The sequence below is a fragment of the Xenopus laevis genome, chromosome 8L (genome assembly GCF_017654675.1).
Source record: "Xenopus laevis strain J_2021 chromosome 8L, Xenopus_laevis_v10.1, whole genome shotgun sequence".
NCBI lineage: Eukaryota > Metazoa > Chordata > Amphibia > Anura > Pipidae > Xenopus > Xenopus laevis.
In genome coordinates this window covers 15238864-15251440 of record NC_054385.1, presented here as the reverse complement: position 1 = coordinate 15251440, position 12577 = coordinate 15238864, and the positions used below count along the sequence as shown (strand labels likewise).

Genomic DNA, 12577 nt, shown 5'->3' with positions numbered 1-12577 from the left:
CTGTGGAGCTTAAAGCCAATATGAGACTTGCAGCTGGCACTCTATGGACGGACAAAGGAATGACAGCCTGGAAAGGGATTCTATTTTGTTGCAGAACGGATTGATAAAATCCACCAATGCTGCTTGAATAAGTGGTGTATTCAAAGGTAGAGACTGAAAAGACCCAAATGAATGGAATGATACTGAATTGCTAATAAGCTGGAGAAAGGGAAGGTGTGCCCTGTATGTTCTTCACTCGCCTGCACTGCAGAATTTTCAATTTCTGCACTGTTTATTGAAGGTCAGTTGGCTGTTTAAGACAGGTAGCTCCATCAGCTAAACATAATGGACTTGCCAGAGCCAGTCTGTCTGTGTGTGGTCAGCCAAACAGACAAAAAGTGCTGCTGTTATGAGAATAGAAGCAAGGGAGCCCTGGGGGACCTAGCTAGCCTGGCTAGAATGCTTACTTGCTCCCCTATATACTCGTGGAAGTCCAGCTTGAAGGTCAATTACAGCTAATTTTGGGGGGGAAGACTTTATTTGATGTTCTATTCTATTCATACTCTATGACTGAATGGCTGATCTAGGGGCCCATTTATTTAGTTCGAGTGAAGGAATAGAGGGAAAAAAGTTTGAATGGTCGAATATGGCTACTTCTACCATCTAATGGGCTACTTCAACCTTCGACTACGACCTTCGAATCGAAAGATTCAAACTTAAAATCGTTCGACTATTTGGCCATTCGATAGTCGAAGTATTGTCTCTTTAAAAAATTCTTCGACCCCCTAGTTCGCCACCTAAAACCTACCGAGGCCAATGTTAGCCTATGGGGAAGGCCCCCATAGGCTTCCTAACAATTTCCTGATCGAAGGAATAGCGCAAATTCCTTCGACTTCGATATTCGAAGTCGAAGGATTTTACTTCGACGGTCGAATATCGAGGGTTAATTAACCCTCGATATTTGACCCAAGGTAAATCTGCCCCATAGTGCTTTTATAGACATATGTAGCCTTGTAATAATCTAAGAGGTGGGCTCAACTAAATATTGGTCCGACTTTCAAATAAAATACATTTTCCTGTTACATTCTCTCTTACCTTTATGAGGCCTGCTTCTAAGGGAGCAGACTGAACAATTTATCAGAAGCTATTACCATGGCCCTATAAGGGTCAAAGACTCTTTAGGAAGAATCATTATTGCACGGCTACTGCACGGGAGTTGGCACTAGTCCACTGTGTCTCTGGCTCGCAGGTTTCAAGCCAACGACTATTGTTTCAAGACGATAACTTACAACAGTGCTTGGAATCTCCCTGTTTATATGGATATATGTATACACATTTTAACTATATTTTAGTTTTAACTTAGCTTTAAGTTTAGTATGCAAGTGTGAAATGCTTGGGGTTACCATGCTGCAGTCTTCCAACTTGCAGAGTAAATGTGTGTTATTATAAAAGCATTACCGCTAGAAACGTTTACACATGAATGTGGCTTTTCTGCCTCTCTGCTGTGAACGGACACATGTTTATACTTTATTATTTACACTAAATGTACCAATGTTTCATTTTCTCATTTTTCCCCTCATTAATTACTACAAGGCGACAGAATGGAAAAAAACTCGGGACTAATCCGCTGCCATCGAGTTCTGTTTCTCATAAAGTTGAATGTGGGAAAAACTTCTGTGCCATATATATATGGTGACTTTTGCATGTGTATTTTTTACCCAACACACGGGTTAGCAAGCGAAACGCGTCAGGCAAAGCTGTCTGTTGAACTCTGGCCTCTTTGGACACAACCTTTGCTTGGTGCCCAGTTTATATATTGACAATGCGCATTGTCACAAGGTGAAGCAAAGTAGGTCTGTTAGTAAGTGCCCACAATTCACTGGAAATTGGATCAAAAGGAAATGTTCCTTGTTTTGATGCCATTGGTTTTAAAGACTTCAGGCAGTGAAAAAATTGAATTCTGATTATATCAGGGGTTTATCTAAAGCCATATTGATTCTATGCCATTTTTTTGCTCAGGAATACCATCCTTCTAAGTGGAGCCTGAGCAACAGCCGGGGACCCCAGTTGGTAAACCATTTAGGGTGAAATTTGAGAAGAATGTGAAGAACTAGGGTGAAATTTTGGATGAACACTTCTTTGCTGCCCTAGGTAATATTTTCAGTACTTTGGCTGGTACAGCAGTGGTTTCACGTGTATTAACTTGTTACTAGCTAAGGGGGAATCCTAATCAAAGCAGGACCTCAACAGTGGCTAGAAATTAGGTATTCAAAAACCTTGTTATTATTATTAGTGGGTCATGACCTGCACCTAACCCCTTCCCAGCAAGGCCCGGGCCTAAGGCAGCAGGATTTTAGGGGGGCGGCCTGCTGCCCAACCACATCCACATTGGTTTGGAAGTGCTGCTCATAAGAGACAATAGTTTTTTAAATTTCCTGAGCGCCAATCCCCAGCGCTCCCAACCTGATGATGAAAATTTTTGCATGTGCACGAATGAAGGGGAGGGGACAGGGGTGATGAACGGCAGCGGGCCTAGGGGTGACCACTATGTAAATCCGGCCCTGCTTCCCAGGAAACCCCCATCTGCCAGAGCCTCAGACTTTGAACCCCTACTTTGAGCTAAACCTGTGCCTGTGACGTAACGAAAGGGAGCCTACTGATGTCACCAACAGGGAGGGTTTGTTGGAAGGTAACAACTAGGCCAAAAGCCTTGGCATTTAAAGTACAAAAATGGCCAATAAAGAATGAGTGTCTTTGGCATCTCACAACAGCTCATCTGGCATTTGCCAGACTCTACAGTTTGCCAGTCTGGGCCTGTCCTTCAGCTGCTTGGGAATTTCATCATTGTGGTTTAGAGTGCATCTTTACCGGATCTAAGAAATGGTTGCTAGCAACTGAGTGAAATACACTTGGTTAATAGTTAATATGCTACTTACCTTACGGCCTAGTGGCCCAGGAACTCCAGTTAGGCCAGCCAAACCAGAATCTCCCTGTAAGCACAACATTCTGTGAGCAAATATCTAACAAAAAAAATATACAACTCTATAAACTGCAGAGAGACAGACCCCATGCGAGCCTGAACTTTTTTGTATATTCTTTGTTTTCAGTTGGTTATGTGTGTGTTTTTTTAAAGATGAACTATAGCTTAAAAACATAAGATGCTTCTATTCTCTAAAGAATTTGGGATATCTGAAATCCACTTAGCTAGGTGGGATTAATATACTATTGAGCCAGTCATAATTAAATGACCCAGAGTATTGCTCTGAGTAACAATAGCCTTACCATGAAGCTCTTATGCTAAACAAGAAATTAACAATACATAGGAATCACCCTCCCAAAGAACACTGCCAAGTATACTACTAATAGTTATTTAATAATAACTAAACATAAAGTGAACAAACTAATGCTATGCTTGATACAAATGCTAAAGAACATAATAAAATGCAATAGAACATAGGGTTGATCAAGAAGTTACGTCATTGATTGACAGTAGAATAGGCACCGTATACTTGATTCAATTTTAAAGGGCAACTAGGAGGCCATAGAGGTCTAAGCTTGAAATGTTGGGACTAATTTCTAAAAGGAAAGTATAAAGAGAAAAGCCACATCATGGTTCACTTAACACAGCTCTTTTACAGCTGTTTACAGTTTCCTAGTCCTTGGCCTTACCCCATTGAGCTCCAGTTGCCTCTATTGGTTGGCCTTACATCATATATAAGGCATGAAGGATGAAGGGTCTAACAATATGTCTTGTAAATAACACAGGGAACTACTTCAACCTGATGCCAGGAGCATATTTGCTGTCCAGCAATGGAAAAAGGGAGAGTTATTTTTCTCAACAGACCTCATGTATAGGGATAACGGGATTATTGTCAGCCCATCTAATAATTGCAGGGGTTTAGTTGCGATTTAAAATCGTAACGATGTTTGCAAGAGGTTACAAAGTACAGAAATGCTTTTCACTGATATGAAGCAACGGTGAAAAAATACCTTGAATCCATTTATTGCTTTTCCTGGTGAAATTCCAGGATCACCCTTTTGCCCCTAAAAGAAAAGAATTCATACATATAAAAAAATACAAAAATGACAGAGCTGAGAAACTTTCCCTTTTGGGTAATACTGGTGTCCATACATGTCGTATTCTGGATTAACACGGGTACCTGCTTCACTTTGAACCAATCATGCAGGTGCGTCAGCACATTCACTTAAATTATGTCTCAAATTTCCTTTGGGATATTGCTAATAAGTCCCCTTACCTCTCTACGGGGCAAATTCACTAAGATTCGTAGTTGCGCCAGGCGTAACTTCGCCACACTCCGCCAGGCGTAGTTTCGCCAGCGCTCCGCAAATTCACTAAAATCCGAAGTTGCGCACAGGGGTAGCGTAAGTTTGCGAAGTTGCGCTAGCGTTGATTCGCCAAGCGAAGCGAAGTTTCGCTAGCGATGGTTCATTTGCATACGGCGCCAAATTCAAATTTCAATGGAGGAATACGTATCAGCACTACAAATGCCTAGAAAATCAAAATAAATCAAATAAAATTTTTATTTTGCCCTACACATGTGCCCACTGTATAGGTAAGTTGCCATGAGTCAGGAAATGTAGGGGGAAGGAGGGGAGCCCCAAAATATTTTTCGATCTTTTTCAGCCTATCACCCATAATGTAGAAAACACGCCAGCGTTTTTTGGGACTTAGAAAAAATTTTGACTTTTTTTTAAGCAATCCCTATCTACTCTATTGCGCTTCACCTGGTCTGAGGTGGCGAAGGAAGTCTAGCGTAAAAGGTAGCGTTCAGTACACTGCGCACGTTAGTGAATTTGCGTAGTTACGTCCGTAGCGAAAATTCGCCAGGCGTAAGGGTGCAAAGTAACACTAGCGAATCTACGTCAGCGTTCGTTAGTGAATTTGCGAAGTAACAAAAATCGGCGATTCGGCGCTTAGTGAATTTGCCCCTATGTATCAGGGTTCGTAAATGTGTCAGTTCATTATTTTTTAAATTGATCATATTTTGAACTTTATACATGGGGCACATTTACTATGGGTCGAATATCGAGGATTAATTAACCTTCAATATTCGACCATCGAAGTTAAATCCTTCGACTTCGAAAAATCTTTCGATCAAACGATTAAATCCTTTGAATCTAACGATTCAAAGGATTTTAATCCATCGACCAAACGATTTTCCTTCGATCAGAAATTGCCAGGAAAGCCTATGGGGACCTTCCCCATAGGCTAACATTGATGCTCGTCAGGTTTTAGGTGGCGAAGTAGGTGGTCGAAGTTTTCTTTAAAGAGACAGTACTTTGACTATCGAATGGTCGAATAGTCGAATGATTTTTAGTTCGAAGTTGAAGTCGTAGTCGTAGGTCGAAGTAGCCAATTCGATGCTCGAAGTAGCCAAAAAAATACTTCGAAATTCGAAGTATTTTATTATTCTAATCCTTCACTCGAGCTTAGTAAATGTGCCCCATAAGATAAAGCAAAATAATGAACCCTCGTTGTCATGTTCAGTCTTAAAAAAAATTTTTTTGTCGTGTAACAAAACATTACTGTGTTTAAAGATGGGATTTCAAGGGTGCCTTTAAACCAAACCCTAAACATTCAGCTGATTCCGAGTCCTGCAAAAAAGTGCTGGCATATGGTGAAGTCCTGACTTTGGTGCATCTGTAATAAGCAATCCTTCATGCTTGTACTGGACTTGTTCATGTGCTATCACAACATTATTTTTGATATGCATGAAAGCATATTCACACCAAGAAAGACTTTTCCTTTGCCCCTTTGGTTGTGTTTAGCTCTTTTCAATGCACTTTAAATCCTATAGCCGTGAATGGCGTGTCTTGTTCTTTGCCGTCATACACAGTCTCATATTAACCTTTACTTTGTAGTCTGATCATGGACTGTTCCTGTGAACCTCCCTCTCTGATCTTTCCCTTGCCTGCTTAGAGTTTTGGCCAGCTTCTCATTCTCTTCCATGGCAATCTCCATACTTAGCATGCACTCTTTGTCTTCCACTATTCTTTATGTTGCCTCATCCCGCATTGGGTTTGTCTTCCTAGTATGTGACCTCCATGCTAAAGCAGATTCAATTGTCCACTGCCGGCTGTGACCTTTGATGTGAACGTCTCTGGGTATTTATAGCAATTTTAATTTACACTAAGGTTATTTAAGAAATAAAGACCCTTGTAGCTGAAAATCTAAGTTGGCCGAGGTAGAAAGACAGGCTAAATAATTTGCTCCTGGTAATAAGAACTGCTGAGCCAAAGATGCAACTGTTGGAGAAAGCCTAACAAATAAATCCTCTGGCTGTGTCTTGCCGCTGCCCGATTAACTATTATTGTAAAACACATATCCTTCCCCTGGACTGCTGCCTAACTGATGGTGAGTCCATCTGATATGAAGATTCTATCAACAACATGAAGAAGACCTAATAGAGTTATAAAACGGCAGAAATTTGGCACACAGATCAATTGCAGAGCCGCTCTAGTTATTATGGAGTCCAGCATTAGTAAAAAAAAAACATAATTAGTAAAAACATAATCTTTCCTTAGCTCTGAAGCCCACATCAATGGTAGAGGATCCTCGTGTCTAGCAAGTATCCGCTCATGGGACTGCTCTATAAGAAAAGACTTATCAGGAACTTAAAGGGATACTGTCATTAGAAAACATGTTTTTTTCAAAATGAATCAGTTAATAGTGCTGCTCCAGCAGAATTCTGCGCTGAAATCCATTTCTCAAAAGAGCAAACAGATTTTTTTATATTTTATAGTTTTGAAATCTGACATGGGGCTAGACATTTTGTCAATTTCCCAGCTGCCCCAAGTCATGTGACTTGTGCTCTGATAAACTTCAATCACTCTTTACTGCTGTACTGCAAGTTGGAGTGATATCACCCCCTCCCTCCCCCCCCCCCAGCAGCCAAACAACAGAACAATGGGAAGGTAACCAGATAGCAGCTCCCTAACACAAGATAACAGCTGCCTGGTAGATCTAAGAACAACACTCAATAGTAAAAACCCATGTCCCACTGAGACACATTCAGTTACATTGAGAAGGAAAAACAGCAGCCTGCCAGAAAGCATTTCTCTCCTAAAGTGCAGGCACAAGTCACATGACCAGGGGCAGCTGGGAAATTGACAAAATGTCTAGCCCCATTTCAGATTTCAAAATTGAATATAAAAAAATCTGTTTGCTCTTTTGAGAAATGGATTTCAGTGCAGAAGTCTGCTGGAGTAGCACTATTAACTGATGCGTTTTGAAAAAAACATGTTTTCTGATGACAGGATCCCTTTAAGCCTCTATCCTTACGTAATGAGACCCACTCTCTGTTACTACCCTTGGTATTCTGAATAAATCTGGCATGGCAGGGTTCCCCAAACACAGAAATGAGTTATTATAATGTTGCTCTATTTTATATTTCCATGACAAGAGAGCACACATATTTAGGCAGAACTAACATGCACTTTCAATAAATGCCAAACGGAATCAGAAATGTTTAAACATGTTTCCATTTGGGTTTATACAATTTTTGTGCCCTCCTTCCACAAAATGATTTCTGTTCTCCTATATGCCCTTATTCTGCGATTACACAAGACTTCTCATGGAGCTGATTTTCCTGCATCTGTTGAGCAAATTCGAAAGCATTTCTGCACCTCCTATACTGCCGGCAAAGGAGCCTTGTGGGAAAATAAAAATGCATGACAGATCGCCAGAATTAGCATTACACACTGGGCCTAGTAAAACAACAGCAGTCTTTTTTTTTTTATTTTAATGAAAGCCAAAGAAAATCAATGTAGATGAGAAGCTGAAATAACTTCCCAGTAAATCAGTGAATAACCCCTTCATGCCCAGGCACGCTGTTGTTTTAGCGGCAGGTTTGGATGTTTAATCTTGCCGACATCCCATAAACATTCTAGTACTTGTTAATTAGCTATTCCTGGACGTGTGTGAGCAGCAGGGGGCTGACATATAATCCAACACAGATGCATCTGTATCTGAGCTCTGCCAAGCTTGGAGCAGGTAACCTCATATCACTGTAGCTATCACAGGATAGCACCAGCCAAAAATGCCCTATATTTAACCCTCAATGGCTGTGGTTTTGGTCACAGACTCTCATCACAGCTTCCTTCTGAATGTTCTTGAGTAAGAATATTCAGAAAGAGCCAAAATGTAGAGCAATAATCCATAAAGCCTTATGGGATTTGTTGTTGGCTGTTTATATTGTCTGCATTGCTCATTCTGCTGAAACAACATAGCAGGAACCAGCTGACATCATTTCAGCTACATTGTTTAAAGAGAGACCGTCTATTCTGTAAAGGGGGCCATACACTATAAGATTTGCTCGTTTGGCCAAATGAGCGGATCTTTCCCCGATATTGGGCTAATCCTATCATTCGGACCTAGGGCTAAACGATCGGATTACAATGAAGGGAGTAGGCCCAGACGGGACGAAGATCACATCAACGGTCCTCAGTCATAGGAGGGAATCAAACCTGTCCGATTTTGGGCAGATATCAATCGGGGAGGCCTGTCGAAACGCTCCATATGTGGGCAGATAAACTGCCGAATAGGTCTATTGGGCCCAAATTAGAATTTAAATCTGCCCGTGTATGGCCATTTTTATAATCAGAATTTATCTCATTATTTTCTGAAATATTCTCTGACCAAATCCGCACCTGGTTATTTCCCGTTATTTATCTGTAATATTTTCCAGAAAAATTCCAGTTCGGGAAAAAACTCAAAAAATACGTGAAAAGTGTCCAAAAATGAAATTGTACTAATTTTTTTTCTGATTTGTGTCCGAAAACCACAAAATCTTCCGATTTTTGCACCCAGCGCAGATATCAGAATATCTTTGTTACGTCTAGTTATGGGCGAATTTGCGCCGCTTCGCTTCGCCGAAAAATTCGCCCATCACTAGACATAACGCGACGGCGCCTGTTTTTTTGATGCCGGCGCCTGTTTTTTTGACGCCGGCGTCCGTTTTTGACGAAAATTTTTGACGCCGGCAAATTTTTGCCGTGAATTTTCGTGGGCGTTTCACTAATTTATTTGCTGGCGGCGAATCGCGCAGATTCGCCGCGAATTTGCGCCTGGCGAATAAATTCACCCATCACTAGTTACATCTTCCATTGACTCAGCAGGTCTGAGATGTCCCTCATGCTGCTAAACATTTGGCCTATTTCATGGCCATTCCCTATTTCTATGAGAACAAAGATGCTAAATAGATGGAATAATCGATTATAGTATGTAAAGAAAAGAGACTAGGAGAATACAGTGAGGAGAGGAAGAATAATAGTACTAGAAGTGGGCCCCTGGTCTAAGGTTTTTTGGTGGGCCCCAGTCCGACACTGGTCTGGACTGTAACATGGGCTGCAAGGTCAGTGCACTATAGTCCTCCAGCAGTCTTTCGTTATATATATATATATCATGCCTTCCCGAACCGGGAAAATCATGAATGGGCAGGTTGAGCTTGTGTATATAAGTGATGACAGCACATTGGGTCAGGTCGGGTAAAGGTTGGGAGAGGGCAGGTTAGGGCCAGATACACTGTTGACCCTTGCATTGTGTATCCTAAATTGTACCTTTCCTTACAGATGCACAGTTTAGAAGGGACAGGTTTTTTTTTGAAGATGTAGCTGAGCAAGCACAAATATACACATATATGCATGTAAGTACAATTATATAGTGATACTGACACTAAAAAAAAGACTAAAAGAAAAATATTATTGTGCATTAAAAGTAGGGATGCACCGAATCCAGGATTCGGTTCGGGATTCGGCCAGGATTCGGCCTTTTTCAGCAGGATTCGGATTCGGCCGAATCCTTCTGCCCGGCCGAACCGAATCCAAATCCTAATTTGCATATGCAAATTAGGGGCGGGGAGGGCAATCGCGTGACTTTTTGTCACAAAACAAGGAAGTAAAAAATGACTTCCCCTTCCAACCCCTAATTTGCATATGCAAATTAGGGTTCGGATTCGGTTCGGTATTCGGCCGAATCTTTCACGAAGGATTCAGGGGTTCGGCCGAATCCAAAATAGTGGATTCGGTGCATCCCTAATTAAAAGTTACCCAAAGGCCAGTAAATTATTTTTCACTAATAGGGCTGCTTTTGTAAGTAATTGTTACTCAAAGTTCCTTAGCCTGACTGTTTGGCCAACCTAAAGCTGGCCATAGATGTTCAGATTTTTAAAAGATCAGGTCCTGATGGTGAGACCACGATCTTCTCAGAACGATCGTACGATCGTACGAATTGACCATCAACTAAAAAGACCAATTTGCCAGGAAAACAAAGGGGAGCTGCCTGCTTGGCCCTGCAAACATAGATAGATTGCACTGGGGCCGACAAAGATTTTTTGACCTGGCCGACCAATTTCCCGACAGATGTCGGCCGAAAAATCGTAAGATGTACGATCGTTCGAATCCCACTAACCACATGGTAATTTCGAAGGATTGGTCAGGCTTCCCTAAAATTGGTCTTTCGGCGTGTCTATGGGGAGCTTAACTGTCCCTTGCCAAGAGTTTCTAATGCTAATGGACTAGAGTCCAAACATGGCAGCCCCCTCATAGAGGAACATAGGGGATCAGATAGGCAATGTAAACGCATTGGACAAATACTTTGAAGGCAAATTATAAATAGCATGCAAAGACAATGTCATGACATATGTATAAAAAGGTTTCATTTGTGGTATCAGTATCCCTTTAAAAAATGGCTTCGCTTTCTGCTTGGCCTGTGAGGTTGAAACTTACTTTTGGGCCGGGCATACCAGGTGGGCCAGGATTTCCATGAGGGCCAGGGGGACCCTAAAATACAAACACAAAAAATGAATACAATTAATATTGGACTGAGTCACACTTATATCAAAGTATTGTCTCCAAATAATGTCACGTGCTAATGTTCATCCATAGATTACCGCTGGTCACTAATCAGGAATCAGGTCAGGCTTTGACTAAGTGTCCCTGGTAGACACGAAACGCGTCAGGCCTTGGTTGTTAATTTATGGAAAATAAAATGTAAGCTTTTTTAACCTTTTACCAACTAAATCCGGCTTTACTACTTCGTGGGTGCAGGCTTGTGCCAGCCTCATTTGAAGTTTTCTGGTATCATGAATCAGGATCATACTACAGTGTAATATTTTACTTCGATTGTATTCTGGGTTCAGGTTATTATCATATTATTCACTGCATTTGCCCCTCACTGCACAGTTCCCTAATTGTAGCCAACAAGCAAAAGGCACAAAAAAAAAAAAACCAGGAGAAGAAATGAAGCTCAGCTGGTTTGTCTGGATATATTTATCTGCACGCACAATAATATTTTCTTATTTATGATGTGAATGACATGATGAGAACACTCTTGTGTGTGGGTTCTAGTTCTACCCCCACTGAACAGGATATTTGCAGCAGGGTGGGGAGAATAAATAATGTTGGACTCCAAATCAGAGGAAAAGTGCCAAATTCTGTCCTGATCCAGGGCTCATGCTGCCAAAAATGATGAGCAGGGAGACGAGTTTTAGCTCTGAATGGATGAATGACGAGTATGATATACACGTTTTTACAGGTCATACTTAGCAGAGTTCTAGGGGCAAATTCGCCAGCGACGGCTTCGCTCACATCGCCACACTTCGCCAGGACAACGCTAATTCACTAAAATGCAAAGTTGCGTCCAGGGAGCCAAATGATGGCGAAGTTACGCTAGCGTTAATTCGGCAAGAAAAGCGAAGTTGCGCTAGCGTTGGCTAATTTGCATATGGTGGGAAGTTAAATTTCAATGGACGTATATGTTGCAGCAAATACATTACACTACAGAAGGGAACCTTAATAAAAGAAAATAAAGTTGTTATATTGCCCTACACATGAGCCCAGTGTATAGTTTATGTGCCATATGTAAGGAAATGTAGGGGGGAAGCCGGGTACCCTAAACCCAAAAACGATCTTTTGCAGCCTATCACCCTGAAAAACTGAAAAGTCACCAGCGTTTTTTGGGACTTTTCACATTTTTTTTTCAGGAACACTTCGTCTGGTCCGAGGTGGCGAAGGCAAGTCTGGCGCAAGAGGTAACGTTCATTAAAATCCGCATCTTAGTGAATTTGCGTAGTTACGTCCATTCGCCAGAGTGAAAATTCGCCTGGCGCTAGAGTGCGAAGCAGCGCTACAGTCTATCTCCTTCGCTAGCGAATTTACGCCAGCGTTAGTCACTTCGCCTTTTAGTAAATGTGCCCCCCAGTGTGTTCCATTTGTGTATTCGTAGCATTCAATAGTATGTTTCTATATAATCCAGCTGAAGTCAGTACATAGCATGATATTTTACATAGGAATCAGAGCGTAGCAGTGTCTGCAGTGTAGATGTCAGAGCAGAGAGACCTGTCCAGTAGTGATGTGCACGTCAAGAAAAACTCGACCCACGCCCGCCTTCCCCCCTCGATTTATAGACCCGCACCACCCCGCCGATGATGTCACAAAAGGGGCAGGGCAGTCGCAAGCCTATAAAACATCAGAAGTCTAAGGTCGCAGGTGGGGAGAGCAGGCAGAAGAGCTCAACCCAAAACCCGTCCACGACCCGCAAGAAGAGCAGAGAGGTCAGCCTAAGCCCACCGACCCGTGG

At 41.8% G+C, this 12577-nt stretch overlaps 1 protein-coding gene across 5 annotated transcripts in view; it reads right to left on the bottom strand.

Annotated features, from left to right (window-relative positions):
* Nucleotides 1–12577, bottom strand: part of col27a1.L (collagen, type XXVII, alpha 1 L homeolog) — a 314667-nt gene that overhangs the window by 250539 nt on the left and 51551 nt on the right. For all 5 annotated transcript variants that reach the window (XM_041573258.1, XM_041573257.1, XM_041573260.1 and 2 more), the window contains exons 5-7: nucleotides 10726–10779; nucleotides 3970–4023; nucleotides 2916–2969 (exon numbers count right to left, since the gene is read on the bottom strand). In XM_041573258.1, coding sequence (XP_041429192.1) covers nucleotides 2916–2969; nucleotides 3970–4023; nucleotides 10726–10779 — 162 coding nt within the window. The remainder of the gene's footprint in view (nucleotides 1–2915; nucleotides 2970–3969; nucleotides 4024–10725; nucleotides 10780–12577) is intronic.